This window comes from Rhinopithecus bieti, unplaced genomic scaffold, assembly GCF_001698545.2.
Source record: "Rhinopithecus bieti isolate Rb0 unplaced genomic scaffold, ASM169854v2 scaffold_32083, whole genome shotgun sequence".
Taxonomy (NCBI): Eukaryota; Metazoa; Chordata; class Mammalia; order Primates; family Cercopithecidae; genus Rhinopithecus; species Rhinopithecus bieti.
In genome coordinates, this window is record NW_016814096.1 from 1442077 (window position 1) to 1463132 (window position 21056).

Sequence of the window (21056 nt, forward strand, 5' to 3'; positions counted from 1 at the left end):
GAACTGAACAATGAGATCACTTGGACTCGGGAAGGGGAACATCACACACCGGGGCCTATCATGGGGAGGGGGGAGGGGGGAGGGATTGCATTGGGAGTTATACCTGATATAAATGACGAATTGATGGGTGCTGACGAGTTGATGGGTGCAGCACACCAACATAGCACAAGTATACATATGTAACAAACCTGCACGTTATGCACATGTACCCTAGAACTTAAAGTATAATTTAAAAAAAAAAAAAAAAAAAAGGATTAAAGCCTGTTACCACTCACCTGCTACAGCATGGCCTTTTAAAACCTATAAACTCTCCTTACAATTCCCCCATTTTACCTGTCCTAAAACTAGACAAGGCTTACAGGTTAGTTCAAGATCTGCACCTTATCAACCAAATTGTTTTCCCTGTCCACCCCGTGGTGCCAAACCCATATACTCTGCTATCCTCAATACCTCCCTCCCCAACCCATTATTCTGTTCTGGATCTCAAATATACTTTCTTTACTATTTCTTTACACCCTTCATCCCAGCCTCTTCGCTTTCACTTGGACTGACCCTGACACCCATCAGGCTCAGCAAATTACCTAGACTGTACTGCCACAAGGCTTCACAGACAGCCCCCATTACTTCAGTCAAGCCCAAATTTCTTCCTCATCTGTTACCTATCTCGGCATAATTCTCATAAATACACACTCTCCCTGCTGATCGTGTCCGGCTAACCTCCCAAACCCCAATCCCTTCTACAAAACAACAACTCCTTTCCTTCGTAGGCATGGTTAGTATGGACGGAATTCTTACACAAGAGCTGGGACCGCACTAGCCGGGTCCTGTAGCCTTTCTGTCCAAACAACTTGACGTTACTGTTTTAGCCTAGCCCTCATGTCTGTGCACAGCAGCTACCACTGCTTTAATACAGTTAGAGGCCCTAAAAATCATAAACTATGCTCAACTCTCTACAGTTCTCATAACTTCCAAAATCTATTTTCTTCCCCCAACCATCACTCAGGACAATGCTCATGCTGATAAGTTAGCTAAAAAAGCAACTAGTGTTCCAACTTCTGTCCCTCACGGCAGTTTTCCTCCTCCACATCGGCCACTCCTACCTACTCCCCTGCTGAAACTTCCACCTATCAATCTCTTCCCACGCAAGGCAAATAGTTCTTAGACCAAGGAAAATATCTCCTTCCAGCCTCACAGGCCCATTCTATTCTGTCGTCATTTCATAACCTCTTCCATGTACGTGACAAGCTGCTAGTCCACCTCTTAGAACCTCTCATTTCCTTTCCATCATGGAAATCTGTCCTCAAGGAGATCACTTCTCAGTGTTCCATCTGCTATTCTACTACCCCTCAGGGATTGTTCAGGCCCCCTCCCTTCCATACATATCGAGCTGGAGGTTTTGCCCCCACCCAGGACGGGCAAATTGACTTTACTCACATGCCTCCAGTCAGGAAACTAAAATACCTCTTAGTCTAGGTAGACACTTTCAATGGATACGTAGAGGCCTTTCCCACAGGGTCTGAGAAGGCCACCGCGGTCATTTCTTCCCTTCTGTCAGACACAATTCCTCGGTTTGGCCTTCCCACCTCTATACACTCTGATATCAGACCAGGCTTTAATAGTCAAATGACCCAAGCAGTTTCTCAGGCTCTTAGTATTTGGTGAAACCTTTATATCCTTTACCGTCCTCAATCTTCAGGAAAGGTAGAATGGACTAATGGTCTTTTAAAAACACACCTCGCCAAGCTCAGTCACCAACTTAAAAAGGACTAGACAATACTTTTACCACTTTCCTTTCTCAGAATTCAGGCCTGTCCTCGGAATGCGACAGGTTCCAGCCCATGTGAGCTCCTGTGTGGACACTCCTTTTTATTAGGTCCCAGTCTCATTCCAGACACCAGACCAACTTGGACTGCACCCCAAAAACTTTCATCCCTACTGCCTTCTGTCTAGTCATACTCCTATTCACCGTCCTCAGCTACTCATAAATGCCCTGCTCGTGTTTACACTGCCGGTTTACACTGTTTCTCCAAGCCATCACAGCTGACATCTCCTAGTGCTATCCCAAACCGCCACTCTAAATTCCCTCTTAAAGTAAATAATCTTTGCTGGCGAGGCTATGCTGAGCCTCCGTAAGCTCTCTCTAATTAGATGTCCTAGGTTCTCCCAATTCTTAGTCCTTCAGTACCTGTTTTTTCTCCTTCTCTTACCTTGTGTCTTCCGTTTAGTTTTCTAATTTGTACAAAACCGCATCCAGGCCATCACCAATCATTCAATATGACAAATGTTTCTTCTAACGACCCCACAATATCACCCCTTACCACAGAATCTTCCTTCAGCTTAATCTCTCCCGCTCTAGGTTCCCACGCCGCCCCTAATCCCACTTGAAGCAGCCCTGAGAAACATCGCCCATTCTCTCTCCATACCACCCCCCAAAACTTTTTGCCTCCCCAACACTTAAACACTATTTTGTTTTATTTTTCTTATTAATATAAGAAGGCAGGAATGTCAGGCCTCTGAGCTCAAGCCAAGCCATCACATCCCCTGTGACTTGCACGTACACGCCCAGATGGCCTGAAGTAACTGAAGAATCACAAAAGAAGTGCAGATGCCCTGCCCCGCCTTAACTGATGACATTCCACCACAAAAGAAGTGAAAATGGCCGGTCCTTGCCTTAACTAATGACATTCCAACACAAAAGAAGTGAAAATGGCCGGTCCTTGCCTTAAGCGATGACATTACCTTGTGAAATTCCTTTTCCTGGCTCATCCTGGCTCAAAAAGCTCCCCCACTGAGCACCTTGTAACCCCCACTCCTGCCCGCCAGAGAACAACCCCCCTTTGATTGTAATTTTCCTTTACCTACCCAAATCCTATAAAACGGCCCCACCCTTATCTCCCTTCGCTGACTCTCTTTTCGGACTCAGCCCGCCTGCGCCTGCACCTGGGTGAAATAAACAGCCATGTTTCTCACACAAAGCCTGTTTGGTGGTCTCTTCACACGGACGCGCATGACAATTCCCCTTTCCCACGGTCATAGCTTGGGCACTCACAGTATTTGGGCTGTCTCCCAGGTCCTGCAGGAGCAATCCACTTCCTTCAGAGGGTCTATGGATTCGCTCAGCATTCCTGGTATATTCCTGCAGTAGTTCTGGAGCAAAAGTTAATGATGCGAATCTCCACATGCTGCTCCGTTTGTCCAAGCGGGAGCTTCCAGTTAGTCCTGCCTTCTATCTGCCATCTTCCTTCTAAAAAAAAAATAGCTGGTTTTATCCTGTTAATCATTAATCTTTCATTTAACTGGAACTATCTAGGAAGCACTGATTGAACCTTCCCCATAGCCATCCCTTCAGTCCTTCATAGGTTGAGATGTTTCCTGAGCACCAGCTGTGTTTCCAACACCGTGCCAGGAGACAGGGACTCAGTGTATGGGACACAGCCCCTGCCCCTCACAAAGCTCACCGTCAAGGAAGATCGATCTTTGAGACACAAAGCCCAGCCTATTAAGGGCTCACCATTCATTCAGTGCCATTTCTTCCTCATAAAAGCCAAATGAAAACTGACACCCACTTCTTTCTGGAAGCGTTTAAGTCTAGAAAAGGACAGGCTCTACTGGTGCATCTTCCAATTACGCGACACAGTTTTCCTTCCCAATTATCTTTAACCAATTATTAAGATGTCCACAGTATCCCCAGGGGGAAGACAGAAAACTGCCAATGTGAAGAAGCAACAAGCATCACAAACCCAAATTTCAGAGCTGTCACCACCAAATGAAATCAGGAGCCCAAGTGTAAGGAAGAAATAACCAATTTGCGAACTCTACGTGCAATCCAAATGAAAATTCAGGAACCATGTACTTTATGAATGAAACCACAGTACACTGAACACTCTCATTTTGAATTGCTTGTATCAATAAAGTACCATTCAGAATGTACGAGATTATTAATGTATGGGTTTTGGTTTTTATCCATCCTCTCAAATACAGTGCTCTATGGAGCAAATCTAAATAGGCAAACCAAGCAGAGCTTTGCAGTGATACCATTCTTTGCTGCCTTAGTCTGTGTAGCTTCGCTGACATTGTGTTGGGTTTTTCTTGCCACATTTGCATATGAAATAAAGCACATTGTCTCACTGGTAATTCACCTTCCAAGGTGTAAGCAGATATTTGTGTGTTCATAGTTTGTCTTTTCCCTTAATGGAGAAAGAAGTTTCTCCATTCCTCATAAGGAAAAGATTTTAACAAGTGTTTACGATATTCTCAGAATATTAGACATCGCCACGTGACGAAGTGATGTATCTTGCTGTTTTTGAAGTGATAGAATCTCAGACTGTGAGTTGAAAGGGAATTTAGTGAAGATTCTGTCCTTCACACTCCAGTCATCACAGGATAAACCTCATGACCTCTGTACACAATGTTACTCCCCTAGGCAGAGATTAAACAGAACTAGAGCTTCAGAAAATCTGATAGTCAAAATGAAAGGAAGTAAAGCAGAGAGAGGAGAAGATCAGGGAAAGAGAGAGAGCTTTTGAATACAATTTATAGAGAAAAAGAAAAGGCACTATAGTTACCCTGGGATGGGGGCTGGGGAGTTACAAATTTATTGTACTTTTGTAATGCTTTATAGTTTAGGATTGTTTTCATTTCTAATTACATGTAGGATAACAGGGCACTACAATCTTTTCAGTTTGGGGCCTGATAAGGTTTTACTGTAGCTCTCAATCTGTCATGACCACTGTTATTACACTTTAAAGGGATCCCAATCTCAGGATTTGGCATCATCCAGACCTAGGTTGGAACCTTGCCTTTACCACATTCTAGCTGTGTTACTTTGGGCAACGCGTGTCCCCTCTCTGAGCCTTATCTGTGAAATGTGCAGTCAGTGAAGTGACAGTAGAAGGGGAAGGAGAGAGCGCACCATTCACAACTGCATGGCACTCAACAAATATGATGAATTATTGTTATTTATGGAGCCTCTGTTTGAATACTTGTAGCAGGGAGAACTCACTTTCTCACCAGAGCCGATGCATCACCCACTGGTCACCCAGAAGGAGTGACTCCTGTACTCAGCCTCATCCGACTCACCTGCTGTGGACAACCTCCCCTTTCTTTCTTTCTTTTTTTTTTTTTTTGAGACAGAGTCTTACTCTGTCGCCCAGGCTGGAGTGCAGTGGCGCGATCTCAGCTCACTGTAAGCTCCGCCTCCCGGGTTCACGCCATTCTCCTGCCTCAGCCTCCAGAGTAGCTGGGACTACAGGCACCCGCCACCACGCCCGGCTAATTTTGTGTATTTTTTTAGTAGAGACGGGGTTTCACCATGTTAGCCAGGATGGTCTCAATCTCCTGACCTTGTGATCCACCTGCCTTGGCCTCCCAAACTGCTGGGATTACAGGCGTGAGCCACCGCGCCCAGCCAACCTCCCTTTTCAACAGCCTCCAGCACAGACTGAGCTCAGGACACCTAAGGAGAGATGACTGGTGCTGTGAAAGGAAGAGCGCTTTATCACCTGGTCATGATGAGACAAATCGGAACCAGCTGGAGCTGTCCTGCAGCTTCCTCATGCTCTTTTGGTTACAGCCTCATCACACCTGGGAATCATTCTGAGCAACCAGCTCACCCTGGTTATAATACCCTGGTCCCAGCGACCCTGTAAAAGATCTGGACTTGGTGCATTTAAAGATCTAGCAGCAAGAACAGTCAGCTCTGTAAGAGTGGCATGGTACTCTGGCTGGGCACGGTGGCTCACACCTGTAATTCCAACACTTTGGGAGGCCAAGGCAGGAGGATCACTTGAGGCCAGTAGTTCAAGACCAACCTGGGCAGCATAGTGAGATCCTGTCTCTACAAGAAAAAAATTAAAACAGCCAGGCATGGTGGTGTGTGCCTGTAGTCCTGGCTACTCAGAAGGGAGGATCACTAGAGCCCAGGAGTTTGAGGCTACCGTGAGCTATGATAGCATCACTGCACTCTAGTCTGGGTCATGGAACAAGACTGTATCAAAAAAAAAAAAAAAAAAAAGACATGGAACTCACTCCTAGAATCATATGGTAAGCTCATGGAAAATCAGATTCTATTTGGGGAAAATCCCTAAGTCTCCTCCTGTACCAGCTCAGGGACAGTGTTGTTAAAGTGATTTCATCACATTTGCCTGTGATGAAATCAGGAGAGAACTTGCCCATCCCCACTCTGGAGTCCATACCCTTGGCAATTATGACGTTTGCCCACACAGACATTCTCCATATCAGCTGGCTGCGGTGGGCTAAAGGACAACAGGGAAAATATAATAGTTTGAAGGCAGTCGCTGAAGAAAAGAGCCAAGGGTTTAAGACCTCAGGCTTTGGAGTGGCTCAGCCACATCCTAGCTAGATGCCTCTCAACGCCTCTATAAAATGGGGGCTGGGGCCATTTTCCTCATGGGTTGGGATGTAGATATTGAGGAGATGCTATATGTAGGGTACTGAGCCCAGGGCCTGGCACTTGGCGATTCCTCAGTAGCTGGCAATTGCTAGCTGGCAGGGCTTGGGAGAAGCTCCAAGGGTGTCTCTAACACCCATACTGGACTCTTCTATGCTCAGACACCACCACACCTCTTCCAGTGCTGTAACTGGCCCATTAGAATGGTTGCATTAAACAGACTATAAAATGACATCAGTCCCTGAAATGCACCTACAATAAACTACTATGGGCTAGATGTGGGAGGATGCAGTGGACAATTCAGATTTGCACATCAGTCTTGTTCCTGTGTAGCAGGTCAAATGACCTCTGCAAAGAGCCTGCTCATATACACGCATGCATACACCCAAACACACACACACTCACACATCACACATTGGACAAGTGGGCCTATTCTGATTGTCCAGTGACTCTTCCTAAGTCACCTCCAAGAGAGAGAATGAGGGACCTGGATTCCTGGAGGACTGCACAGAGGAAGGAGCTGCCGCCTGGAGCCTTGCAGGGAGGGAACAGGCTCAGCCATTGACCACTGTGTCACCTTCAGCAGTGACTTGACTTCTCTGAGCCTATTTCTTCATTTATAAAGATGTGCCATTTTGCCTGCCCCCACAACAGTTAACTCTGGAAACTAAGCCTGCATGAAACCCCAAATGTTCCCTCTTCCCAGACTCAACACAATCTAATCAATTAAGAGGGGAATCTGTAGATATATTCTTCTATTCAGATCTGAGCTGTCCAGTATGGTAGTTACTAATAGCCATGTGCCTATTTGAACTTAAATAACTAAAGTGAAATAAAGTTTAAAATTCATTTTCCCAGTTGTACTAGCCACATATTAAGACTCAATAGCTACGTGTCTGATGGTCAGCATAGTAAATAGCACTGATAGAGAACATTTCTGCCATTTCAGAAAGTTCTGTTGGACAGTGCTTATTAAGATCATCCAAACATTAATGGCTAGTAATAATGACAGACAATAAAAAGATAAACAGTAGTCTATATAAATAGATATATGTCTGAATAATAGGAACTAGGTAGACAAGAAACAGAAGGGTACACAAAAACTAGAAATACACTGTAGATAATTCTGTGGACTGAATTGTTTCCCCTGCTAAATTCATATATTGAAGCCCTAACTCCCAAAGTGGTGGGATTTGGAGACAGAAACCTCAGAGAGAGAATTATGCTTAAATAAGGTCATGAGGGTGGGACCTCACCCTTCATCATGGGATTAGTGCCCTTATAAGAAGAAGACGACACACCAGAGCTCTCTCTTTGCCATATGAGGACTCATGAAGAAGGTAGCCATCTCCAAGGCAGCAAGAGTCCTCACCAGGAACCAAATCAGTCAGCAGGTTAATCTTAGACTTCCCAGCTTCCAGAACAGTGAGAAATGAATGTCTGTTTTTTAAGCCACCCAGTCTGTGGCATTCTGTTGTAGCAGCCCGAGCAGAACAATACACATAATAAGGGTAAATTAGTTGAGTCCAGCTTCTCTTGTTCATGTGAACTGAACTTTTCATCTTGAAACCAGTTCTACAAAGAGCAGATTTTCCCTGGGTGAGTAAGATGTGGCTCTCGGCAGACAGCCACCTGCAGGCCTCTGGGAAAGGCCAGGTGCTGTGCCTGTTTGTTTTTGCAATGAGAACCTTCAATGGTTGCAGTGTCTCCTCCTCCCAAAAGGTTTCTAAATTGGATTTTCCCCTAGGTTATAATGAACAGGCTAATAAATGTCAACCCTGGATGTGAGAGGACTAGAAAGGGGAGACCATTTCATCCCATGTCTAAATCCATGCTGCCACCTGGTGGATCCCACTATAAGAGAAATGTGGGGATTTTGTGTTAATGACCAGAAACCTTGCTAATTGCCCAGTGAACCCAAAGAGGCAAAGATGATGGTGAGCATTAGCTGTTTGTCACATCATGAGCTGAGCAGTTTACATACATATCTCAGGTAACTGGCAACAACCCCAGGCTGGGGGAATTATTGTGCACCTTTTCCAGATGAGAAAAAGGGCTTAGAGAGTTAAAAATCTACTTTATTGAAAGAACAATTGGATGAATAAATGAGTAAACAAAGGAGTAAATGAATGCAGGCTTAGTTTATGTCCATTATTTTCAGAGTTACACAATGTTTGTGCTGGATTCAGGTAAACTCTGAAATGACAGTGATAATCCTGGCTGAGTTTGTGAATGAGTAGATGGTATAATTAACATCTATTGAGTACTGGCTTTGGACTATGCATTGTTCTGAGTACTTCATACATATTAACTTACTTCAACCTTATAGCAACCTATGAAGTGGGGGTACTATATAATCTCATAAATGATGAAACAAAGACACAAAGGTTAAGCAGTTTGTCCAAAGTCACACAGCTGGTGTGTGCTGGGATTTCAACCCAGGCAGTCTGACCCCAGATGCAGCAGTTATCTTAATCACTACCTTATATACCACTTCTCAGATAAGAAGGGCTGTCTTAGGCCTGTCTCTGAATCTTGGTAAAGAACCCAAGGTACATCTTGACCCCACCTCCCCCAGCCTGTCATAGAGGCACTTGGCCCAGATGAGTCCCAGGATATTGCATCTAGATCATCCTTTCTTATCATTTTATGCAGTTGACGTTTCCACGTCAATGGTAAGTCAAACCATAAGACTGGGGCTGCATTTCCCCCTCCATCCACAGGCAGCAATGTGCTCCTTAAGCACATGGAGTGTCCACTTGTGCAAAACCCTGTGCTCAGGATGATGATGACAACACAGGCCCTGCTGTCAAGAAGATCACAGTCAAGCTAGGGAGACATACTGATGGGCTATCATAATCCAGGTAGTAAGTCCCAGGAAAGAGGATGCCCAGAGTACAAAGGGAGCTCAGAGAAGGGACACATAACCCAGACTGGGGCTTGGAATCAGGGAAAGCTTCCTGGAGGAAGTGACATCCATGCTGTTGGGAGAGGAGCATTTCCCTTCTGCTGGCACTCCTGGCCTCTTTCTGCCTCTTTACCTGCCCAATGCCCAGCAATTGATGGGGACTTGTGATTCATAATTTGGGGAATAAACTGGGCATATTTAGCCACACCCTACCATTCCTCCTGGCTTACTTAAGTAAACAGAGTGACTGGCAATGGGCATCTTTGATTATGAGCAATAGAAACTAAACTAAGGTAAACTAAGACAGGAGTCATCCGAACATTTAGAAGGAAGGGAATGAGGTGTGCCACTGGACAACTCAGCTCCAACTACCATTTCTTGGAAAGAAAATATGAGAGGTGGACAGCAGCCTGCTCACGATCATGTGTACTTGGAGCCTGATGCCACTCTTGTGAGTTCCCTAGGAGCTAAGTTGGAAGGAAGCAGACTGCAAAAAGCAGGAGGATGCAGTGAAAAAGAGATGGGAGGGGAGCTGCCTGGGCTCCTGGTGGCTTCCAGGCCTTAGTACCAATTGCACGAGGCCCATGATGGGGCCATGTATCTTTGGCAGCCAGAGTCCTTCTTTTGGGAAGCAGCTGCTCCACAGTTCCAAGTGGTTCTGGTGGGGATGCAACCACAGGACCCTGGCCACCTCCTCCCCAACAGGGACAGAGATGGAAATGTAGCCCGAGCTGAGCCAATCACATCTTCTCTCTAAGAGCTGGTAGTTGGAGCTGAGTTGTCCAGTGGCAGCACCTCATTCCTTTGCTTTCCTTATTGGGATGATGCCTTTTAAAAATTCCCTTAGTTTAGGCTTCTATTGCTTGTAATCCAAGAAGCCCATTGCCAGTCACTCTCTTTACTCAAATAAGTCAGTTTGAGTGGCCTGCTGTTTCCCCTCAAAACCAAAGAGCACCTGGAATAGGTGATATTTCAGCTTTGCATCATAGATTTTCTGGATTCCTATTGTCGACTGAAATAACAGCTGTTTCACCAGAAATAACTTGATAAATGTTTATTGGAAGCCAAATGTGAGGATCGACCCAGGAAGACGCACCAACAAAGTTGGGAGTGTCCTAGAGTCTGTTACAAGTTAGAAAGCTTTTATGGGAAGGTTTAGAAGAAGGAAGGAGGGCTCTTCATACAAAGAGTTGTCTTTTTGTTATTGGAAGGTATAATACAGAGATTACAGTCACTGGCTACAGATGACAACCTACAGGCTAAAATATCTATGGGCAAGACAGCAAAGTTTCATGATTCAGAAACAAATCAGCAAAACTTCATGATTCAGAAGCAAAACAGCATCCTTTTCCATGTCAGTAAGGCATACATTAACCACTATGTCAACGGTTTAAGGAAATGATAAGAATCTTTACTCAGAAACAGAATGTCCTCATGAATCATAAAATTTCTGCTAGGTGGGTAGCCTGACAAATGCAAGTTATCACTAATTAGTCACTTTCATGGCTGCTGCTGCACAAAAACCTTCTCGGATGTGCTCATGCTCTGGTGTGGACAGAATGACAGGTTTGGGTGGTAACCATCCGCCCTTCCTTTTGCGGACTGCCTACAGAGAGGCCATGCCCTTGGCATTGTCTGTTGGGTGTGGGCCATGTGATACTGCCTGGGAGGAATGTGGTTGGCCCTTTCTAGAAGACAGTCACCCTCTTCCCCAAACTGCTTCCCAGCTACATTCATCCCCTTTGTCACTGCTTATGAGGCTGAGCTCCAGGGCCTGCACATTGAATGCTTCTCCCTCCCTGTGGACCGGGCCTCCCTCCCACCACCACTTCCAACACTAGTGGCTCAGCAATGAGGGCTGTGTATTACACAAACAGGAAAATAATATTAAAATGACTCCCAGTTTGGGGCAGTTTCACATCTGTCATTTTGTTGTTGTTGTCCCCACTCCCAGCCCCCATCCTGTGAAAGCGGCATCTCCATTTGCCTGATGTGGAAAGAGGCTGAGAAAGGCTGGGTAACTTTCCCAAAATCGCAGATCTGGTTAATGTCAGAATCAGGGCACAGTTGAAAGCAAAAGGCCAATATTCCCTGAGGCACCAACAAGGTATTTACCTCCAGTGAGACCAAAAGCTGTAAAGCAGTAATTAAATGTCTCTTCCTTCTGTTCCCAACTGACTTCCACCGAACCCTGCCTGACCACTTTGGCACAGAGGGTGGGCACAGGTGACTTGGATAAGGTAGTAGGAGGTCTTCCCATCACCCTTGAAGCCTAATTTCTCTCAGGACTAATAGGCTTATGATGAAGGCATCATGATATAAAGAGCTGGTTACCTGTTGTATCAGGTTTCGTGTTTCATCTTGCCCAAAGAGTTACCACTGCAGGAGAAGGCCTTCAGCCTCCATCTACAGGCTTCTACCTCAGCTTTTCCTCTACCCTAGTTTATTGAAAGTAAAGACTGCTAATTGATCTGATTGGCCGAAGTCCAGGACAATTCCTTTGACCCCCACTTTCCCAGTGGATAGGTTTACTACATCTTAAAGGTCAGTAAATGGGGGCCAGGTGCAGGGGCTCACACCTGTAATCCCAGTGCTTTGGGAGGCCAAGGCAGGAGGATTGCTTTAGCCTAGGAGCGCAAAACCAGCCTGGCAACAAAATGAGACCCCTGCCTCTACAAAAGAATTTAAAAATTAGCCAAACATGGTGGCATACACCTGTAAGTCCTGGCTACTTGGGAGGCTGAGGTGGGAGAATCACTTGAGCCCAGGAGTTTGAGACTGCAGTGAGCTAAGATCACACCACTGCACTCCAGCCTGGGTGACAGAACGAGACTCTGTCTCTAAAAAGCATTAAAAAGAAAAAAATATCAAGTCAGCACATTGGGCTTTCCTTCTTCCCTGAAGGCCTGAAGTACGTAGTAAGGTCTGGAGGCCTTACTACATCTTAAAGGTCAGTAAATGGGGGCCAGGTGCAATGGCTCACACCTGTAATCCCAGCGCTTTGGGAGGCCAAGGCAGGAGAATTGCTTGAGCCCAGGAGTCATGCAATAGTCAGACCCAGGACGAGCCTGCCTCCATGGACGGGTGAATGAGGGTCTTCTCTTGTCTGTCTCTTTCCTGTCTGGCACTGAGTGGGCAAATCAAGCCAGAGGAAGCAGCAAGCTTCATTTAAACCATCATCCCAGCTTTGAATGCTCCAAAACAGCTTTCCTTCTAGCTCAGCTATAAATAAAGCAGTGCTTTCGTTTTTCAGTTAGCTGTTGGTATCTAGTAAATTCTTCTCAACCAACTCTTCTCAGTGGAGGTCCGAGGGAGCAAACCCTGATTTGTACATTTGCCAATTTTCTTGTTGTAAATACACTCACCGTGGCCAATTTCAGCAAACCCACATGACATCATTCAGAAGATATGCACATTCACACACCATTATGTAGTATTTCGACCACACAGACACAATAGGCATGAATGAGCTTAGGAGTACAGATGATAGAAAACTGTAGCAAAATAATTAGGAAGTGATGAATTATGAATATTTGTTACCTTCATTTTATATATGATTTAATTAAAAGTTGATATGATTTAATGTTTAATAATGGTTGTATTTATTAACCAGCTCATAACATTCCTGAAAATTTGGCAATTAGTTCTCGTGAGCCCATACAAACTGGCTCTGGCACACCACTGCATTTATCTATTATTCCTTGCATGTGGTGTTCTCTCAATCAAGCTCTCTATTGCTTTCCTCTGCCAAGTGCCCTTTTCTTTGAGGAACAGCTTCTTTTGTTTCATTTTGTTCTGAGGGGCTGTCAATTACATGACAATTACATCCCACCAACCGGTGGTAACAGGACCTGTGCCCAAAGTTAGGCCAAGCCATGGGGTGAGTGGGGAGGTGGCAGGGCTGAGTGTGGGCATTTCTGGGACCTCGGCTGTAATACTACCAACTATCAACCCCATTCTCTCTTGCCAAGTTGGGGGAAGCAACCTAGCCAGCACCAAAACCATCCCCTACCAGTATTTACATTATTGAAAGACTCTGACCTCACTGTCCTCCCCATCTGTCTCTTGCAGGGGCTCCCTCCCTGCAGGGGCTCCCCCTCTGCAGGGTCACTGTGGGCTACCTGTGGCCCTAGACAAGGCTCATACCTCGGAAGGACCCTTTCCACACAGCCCTCTCTGTTCTCAGGTTCTGGCAACCACTCCCTCCTCTCACACCTACCCGCCTAGTGTTAGCAACAGCTCTGCGGGTGATAATCCGCATTCACTGCCCACATCTTTGTAAACACTCTGTCTTAGTCCATTCAGACTGATATAACAAAATACCATAGAATGGGTGGCTTCTAAACAATAGGACTTTATTTCTCATAGTTTTGGATGCTGGGAAGTCCGAGATCAATATGCCAGCAGATTTGGTGGCTGGTAAGGACCAGCTTCCTAGTTCATAGAAGGTAGGAGTGGTTAATAAGCTTGCTGGGCCGCTTTTATAAAGGCACTAATCTCATTCCACCCTCCCCCCTCATAACCTAATCACCTCTCAAACGTCCCACCCCCTAATACTATTGCAAGGGGATTAGGTTTCAACATATGAATTTTGGAAGGATAGAAACATTCAGTTTATAGCATAATCCCTTTATTAAACGCTCTTCAAATTAGCCAATTTGGGTGTGCCACACATTTCCTGCAGGAACCTGGCGGACCTCCCTCTGTACTCCCCACGTTGCTCTGTTCATTATGTTCACAGGAGGCTTTGTCGGCCCAGCAGACTAGAACACAGGCTCTGGAGTCAGCCCTGAGTTCGAATTCTACCTCTCCTATTTGCTAGCTGCAATACCAGACTCACATTACTTTACCTCTTTGTGCCTCCATGTTGGTCACCTGTAAAATGAGGACAGCAGTCCCCACCTCGAAAGGTCATTATAAGGATGGAGTGACACAGTCCATGTAAAAAACCTAATACAATGTGTGATACCTACAAACTGCCGGTAAGTGTTGATGACTTTTATTACATTGCTTTTTTTTTTTTTTTTTTTTTTTTTTGTTACAGGTCTCACCCTGTCACCCAGGTTGGAGTGCAGTGGCACAATCTCGGCTCACTGCAAGCTTCGCCTCCCGGGTTCACGCCATTCTCCTGCCTCAGCCTCCTGAGTAGCTGGGACTACAGGTGCCCACCACCACGCCCGGCTAATTTTTTTGTATTTTTAGTAGAGACGGGGTTTCACTGTGTTAGCCAGGATGGTCTCGATCTCCTGACCTCGTGATCCACCCGCCTCGGCCTCCTAAAGTTCTAGGATTAACAGGCGTGAGCCACCGCACCTGGCCTATTACACTGCTTTTTAAAAATATACAATTATTAACTATATTCATCACGCTGCAGGTAGAGCTCCAGAACTTACTCATCCTAAGTGAAACTATTTTGATTATATTTCCCTTACTGTATTGTGAACTCTTCTTTGTTCTTTTCCAGATTTTTCTCTCTATAAGTGGAGACCCAGAAGCTAAACCTGGATTAAAAGGACTTGTACCACAGGAATGGCACATAGGCCTCCATACCCCCATGATGGTACTGGTTTCCATTGTGTCCACTTAAGGCCTCCAGTTCTCCACAAGAGCTCCCAAGTGCAGATGGGAGTCAGTACTTGAGATATGAACCTATATATCTTCTCTGGCTTGGGTCTGCAGGAAATGAGAAAGTTGTTGGTTGGTGGGAATAATGTCTAGTGGTGGCAGCCTGGTGCAGCCATCTCAGGAAGACTGGGTCTCAGCTGCCACAGGGGATTCAGGACAGGAGACCATACCTACTGCAGGTGCCCCCCCCCCCGCCCCCCGGCAGGTGTGTGTGTGAGCACTGAGGGGTCAGGGTCAAGCAAGTGTTGCGTCATCATCCCTAATTGTCTACCCTGCCACCCACCATTCCAAGCGCATCAAGAGGACACCTGAGGGCTGCAAGGGGCTGAGAGTTCCTGGAAGAAATGCCAGATGCTTCTTTTTTATGACTCACCTCGAGCTTCTCCTGTATCTGCGCCTCACTGTGGAAGGAGAGCTTGGGGTAGCCTTGACAGACCTGTTCTAAACCCGGCCCTGCCACATCCTAGCCATGTGCCTGTGGGTAAGCCATTTTCCCTCTTTGAGCCTCTGCTTCCTCGTTTGTAAAACATGCCAAGAACAGTATCTATTTCACCAGCTGGCAGTGAGAATTAAATTATTCAACTCCACTGACTCCCTTCGTGCCCAGCACACAGTTTGCATGTAGCAGGTGGGCACTTTTAAGGAGCATGGCCTGGGGAGGACTTATTGGGACTCTGGGGAAGAAACGAGGCCATGCCAGACATCTGTGTCTCCTTCTGAGCTCTGCACTTGGTTTTCCTGATGCCTGGTTTGTTCCCATTTATTCTTATTCAGATTCTCCACCTGCATCCCACCCCCTTCACTGCCCTCTGGCCTGGCCAGCCTGAAGTTTTCTGGGAGAACAAAGGAGCTTCTCTGGTAGCAACCAGCCTAGGGCTCAAATCTGGCTTCTTCCTGGGGAGAAGAGGCCTGGAATATCTGCCTGGAGTAGGAGGGTTTCTATGTGTAGAGCAGAGGTTACCATGTCTGGGGGACTTTCCACCTTTATTTTACTTAGCCTGCAATAGTGTTTTGGAAACATTTGAATTCATTGCTGAGATTTAGAAACCAGCAGCTTTCACCTGGCCCTGTGCCCACACTCCTGCCCTGGCAACAAGCAGCTGGAGCTGGGTGTCCACTGCCCCTGTAGTGGGAGCACGAGCTCTGTGGCTTGCCAGTTTCCACCTGGCTTCCTGGGTGCAGTTCCAGGGTTTCCAGCCTGGCCTTGTAGGCATGTGCCTCTGTGTCCTCAAGATAGAGGTGGCTGGACAAACTGTTACGCATGTGTATGCAACTTCTAGGGTTCCCACCTCCCCATTTAACCATCTACCAGGATCTGCACCCCCATGCCACAGATGTAACTCCAGTTACTACAACTGAACCATCTCCGCTCCCCTCAAAAGCCAATCTCTTTACTGTAAACTAGATCCCTCCTGCTGTGGTTTGAATGTTTTTGTCCCCTCCAAAATACATGTTTCGGGAACTTACAGTATTGGGACAAGAGACCTAAGAAGAGGTGTTTAGAATCTAGGCAGAGCCCTCATGAATGAATTAATGCCACTATTAAAAGTGCGAACTTGCAGTGAGACGAGATCGCGCCACTGCACTCCAGCCTGGGCAACAGAGCGAGACTCCGTCTCAAAAAAAAAAAGTGCTTGCTGGAGTGGGTTCCCTCTCCTCTCCTGCTCTTCTGCCATGAGAAGACAGAGCTAACGGTTCCTCCCCTCTGGAAGACATAGCATTCAAGGCGTCATCTTGGAAGCAGAGACATCACGATCCAAACTGTTGGTGCCTTAATCTCCACCTTACCTGCCTCCAGAACTGTGAGAATAAATTTCTGTTCTTTATAGATACTCCAGTCTGTGGAGTTATAGCAGCACAAAACAGACTAAGACACCACCTCTCTTGACCACTCAAGGACACCATTCCAGCAATTTCCCAGATCTCTTCTACATCATCACTTTTTCTCTCTACCAGGCCATGGTTATTTCTCCCATCTTAATAAAAACCTTCTCTTATCCCCACTTGCCCTACCAGGTACTGCTCTAGTTCTCTGTGATCTTCTGCAGCTAAATTCCTCTAAAGAGCTACACCCATTGTCTCCAAATCATCTTTCATTCACTCTTAAAACCACTCCAGTCAGGCTTTAACCCTGTCACTCAACCAAAACTGCTCTGGCAAGATCAGTAGTAACATGTTGCAAAATCCAAGGGCAAATTCTCAGGCTCACCTTACTTGGCCTGTCTGTCGGCACCGTCTGTCAGAGGTGACCACTTCCTCCTTTGGCTGTCAAGACACCTGATTCCACTCCTTTTCATTCCCCTTTGCAGGTTCCTCCTGTTCTCCCCATCTTCTTAAGTGAGAGTGCCTCCACGCTCAATATATGGTTATCTTTCTCCCTACCTTCACTCCCTCGGTGATTTCATTTGACTTCATTTTTTAAACAAACCTACCTGTCAGCAACTCCCCAACGTATACCTCCAGCCCAGGCTTTCTCCTGAACTCCAGGCTTACATGGGCCCCTGCTACACAGCTACTCCACCAGGAGGTCTACCAGACACCAAAAACTTCACATATCCCAAACAAAACTGCTGATTGTCTCCTGAAAACCATTCCACCTGTGCTCCTCCTTCTCACCAAACCTGTTCCACCTGTGTTCTCCTAGCTTAGATTACCACTCTGTGCTTCAATTGCCTGATACTTCTCACTACACCCACTGCTACCCACATGATCTTTTACTTGGTTAATTTTTAGAGACAGGGTTTTGCTCTGTTGCCCAGGCTGGCATGCCAGTGACATGGTCATAGCTCACTGTAACTTTAAACACTTGGGGTCAAACAATCCTTCCCACGCCAGCCTCCTGAGTAGCTGGGACTCGGCATGGTCTTTTTAGCTGGAATATTAATTACTACAGCCTCCTGACTGCTCTCCCTGCTTCCTTGCTTGCACCCTTGTAGTCTATTCATATCACAGCAGCACAAGTCAGATCCTGTCACTCCCCAGAAGGCTGTCTAATGACTCTGTCCCACTTGGAGTAAAGCCCAGAGTCCCTACCATGACTATAAGGCTCTACACAAATGGCCCCCCTCTGTATTCATCCCTACCACTCTCCCCTCACTCCTCCTGCTCCAGCCATCTGGACTGTTTGCTGGTTCTCAAAAATGCTACCATACTCCCATCTTTGGAGCAGTCTTTGCGCTGGCCCTTCTGCCTGGAACATTCCCTAGGGTGCCACATAGCTATGACCTGACTCAACCTCTTCAAGAAATCTCATGTGAAATTCTGCCCTGCCTTCCTCTGACCCGCCCTGGCAATCCTTACTCTGCCTTTTTTCCCCCTTAGCATGTCATCTTCTATGATACCATATTATGATTTACTTATTTATAATATTTATTGTCTGTCTCTCCCCCATCCCCAATCCCAAGTGCCTAGGCACAAAATTAGCACTCAATAAATATTTCTTGAATATATGAATTTCTAGGAAGGGCCAGGGCTTTGATAAGATTATCAGAGAGTTTGTGGTCCAAAAAACATGAAAAAAAAAAAAAAAAAACCAAGATCAAAACACCAAACACTTCCAAGGAGTAAATATGTTTGGGAAAAAAAAAAAAAAACACACTCCCACACACCAAATCCCCACTATTCCAGTCCTCAAAGAACCTTTGTGAGCAGAGACACAGCAGTAGAACCAATATATATACTGCTCTTGGTTTCTGCCAATTCCTTCCTGATAATCTGTCGTTCTGGTTTGCATGACTATGACAGTGTTGGGGGTTCCCTCCCCGGTCTCTCGGGAGACCTTGAATGCTGGCTGGGCAGCAGCTTCTAGACATCATGAGAGAGCTCACTCAGCAGCACATAGAGAGGAGAGACCATGAGATTTACCACGCAAAGCGGGCACTGTATGTGAAGTACATGCTGGTAGCAACAAGAACAGCGGTAAATACAGAACAGAAAATAACCATCTTTGAAATGACAACAAATGGGACACATTATCTAAGCACTAACACCTAAGGAGGCGGCTGCCCAAGCTCTGGTGGGCAGCTCCTCAGGAGAGAGAGGCCGACTTCTTTCCAGGTTGCCTGGTCTTCAGTCCTTGTAACTTTTCATCTTTTAGCGCCTTCAGGAATGTATCTGCAGAAGAGCAAAACAAACTTAGCCGTAATAGAAAAGCCGTAAGGGCTTTTCCTAACACTTCCAAAGCAAACTCCTGGTAAGCAACGGTGCTTCCTCGAACTTAAAATCCCATTTGTGATCCAAGATGGGAGAGAAAAAAAAAACAAAAAACCGAAAACTCTGACTGTAAAAACATGTCACTCGTTCTGACTGTACATGCAACACATCCCGTTACATGTGTTTTTACAGTCAGAGTTGCTAAGTCCTGGATTTCTTCTTCTTCTTTTGAGAGGGAGTCTCGCTCTTTCGCCCAGGCTGGAGTGCAGTGGCACAATCTTGGTTCACTGCAGCCTCCGCCTCCTGGGTTCAAGCGATTCTCCTGCCTCATCCTCTCGAATAGATGAGAGTACAGGTGCGTGCCACCAAGCCCGGTTCATTTTTGTATTTTAGTAGACACAGGGTTTTACCACGTCGGTCAGGCTGGTCTCCAGCTCCTGACCTCAAATGATCCGCGCGCATTGGCCCCCGAAAAGTGCTGAGATTACAGGTGCCAGTCACCACACCCGGCCCCTGGATTTCTTAACTATGTAGTCAGTTATGATTTCTTAACTATGAATACATAGTATTATCTATGTATTCATAGTTATCTAAGAATACATAGTATTCATAGTTAAGAAATCCAGGCCTTAGCAAAGCCCAGTTTTTCTAGGGACAGTTTTCCTTCCATGGCTATGAGAAAGGGTGCATTACAGTGTGTCTGATGAACTGAAGACCATTTCCATGGCCACATGGACCTAAGGATTTAGGTTATTTCATACTTCCCTCCTCTGTGTGGCAGGGGAAGCCAACTTAAGCCATTATATACAATAGTTGGAATGATCTTTTTAGAACCATCTGCCCTCCTCCAGTGGTCAAGTACAAGCCTTAGCCAAAACAAGTGATGGGAAAGACAAAGTCTGCAGGACAACCTACCGCTACTGAAAGTTCCACTTTGCAATAGGTCCTTCTTGGAGCACAATGCATTTAACAACTTTACCCTCCAAAAGGGAGGAGTCATTCAGCTGGTAGGCTAAGGTATCCTGCCCACATCAACACACCTGGTCTCCCCTGGTCCAGAGCCCTAAGACTTCAGACCTAAGACCAGATGTCAGCCCAGGATCTGGTGAGAGAACTACTGGCGCCAAGGCCACGGAGTCCCAGGGGGCTGCCCTCCAGCATTGAGAAGTGGTGTCCCAAAGCTGTCCAGGAAATGGCCTTCGGCCTCTTGCACAACTCCCACCTCCTCCTTAAGATACTCCAACTGACTGTCACCTACTTCACCTTGCCCCCATGGAGAGCCCCGGTTTAAGACCGAATATTAAAGCTTAGGGACTGCCTGTGGTGGGTGGAGCTCCAGAGTACAGGGTAGGGGGATGACTGAGCAGGAGGATTAAAGTTCAGGACGGGGTGGTGGCGGATGGAGTTCCAGGTGTGGAGGCTCAGAGTCCAGATTACCCAAAGGGTTTAGGATGGCGGCAGGATGGAGTTTGGGACTAAGGGGCTCATGAAGTTCAGATCTGTGGTTGGGGGAGGAGTCGGTTGAAGTCCAGGATAAGGGAGTCTGGGTGCTAGGGAATAGATTTTGGATCTGGGACTACTGGGGGCTGGAGTCAAACCAGGGCTACATTTCGGGACGGGGCACGGAGCCAAGGAGGGAGCCAGGGCAGGCTAAGGCTGGGCTCGGTGGCCCCGGCGAGGTCACGCACAGCGCTGGGAGTCGAAGCCGTCCCCAGTGATGGTGAGCAGCTCCAGCTCCTTAATCCGGATCTCCAGCTCGCACAGTTCTTCGGGGTGGGAGGCAGAGGCGAGCCTGGGGGTCGAGGGGCGGGGGGCCAGGGGCGAGACAGCCACCTCAGGCCCCGGCGGCGGCGAGTAGAAGAAGCGCAGAGGCTCGTAGGGGATGGAGGCCAGGCCAGAGGGCCAGGACGAGGGCCAGGGGCGCTCGCCGGGGGGACCCAGGCCTGGTGGTGGCGGGGGCGG

General features: G+C 46.7%; 1 protein-coding gene across 1 annotated transcript; it reads right to left on the minus strand.

The window, feature by feature from the left end:
• Positions 1 to 18807: 18807 nt before the first annotated feature.
• CUNH11orf91 (chromosome unknown C11orf91 homolog) lies at positions 18808 to 21056 on the minus strand (the record flags this gene model as incomplete). Its single annotated transcript, XM_017849673.1, has 2 exons — positions 18808 to 19055; positions 20783 to 21056. Coding segments are annotated over 2 exons (360 nt in total), but the record flags the coding sequence as incomplete, so codon positions are not given.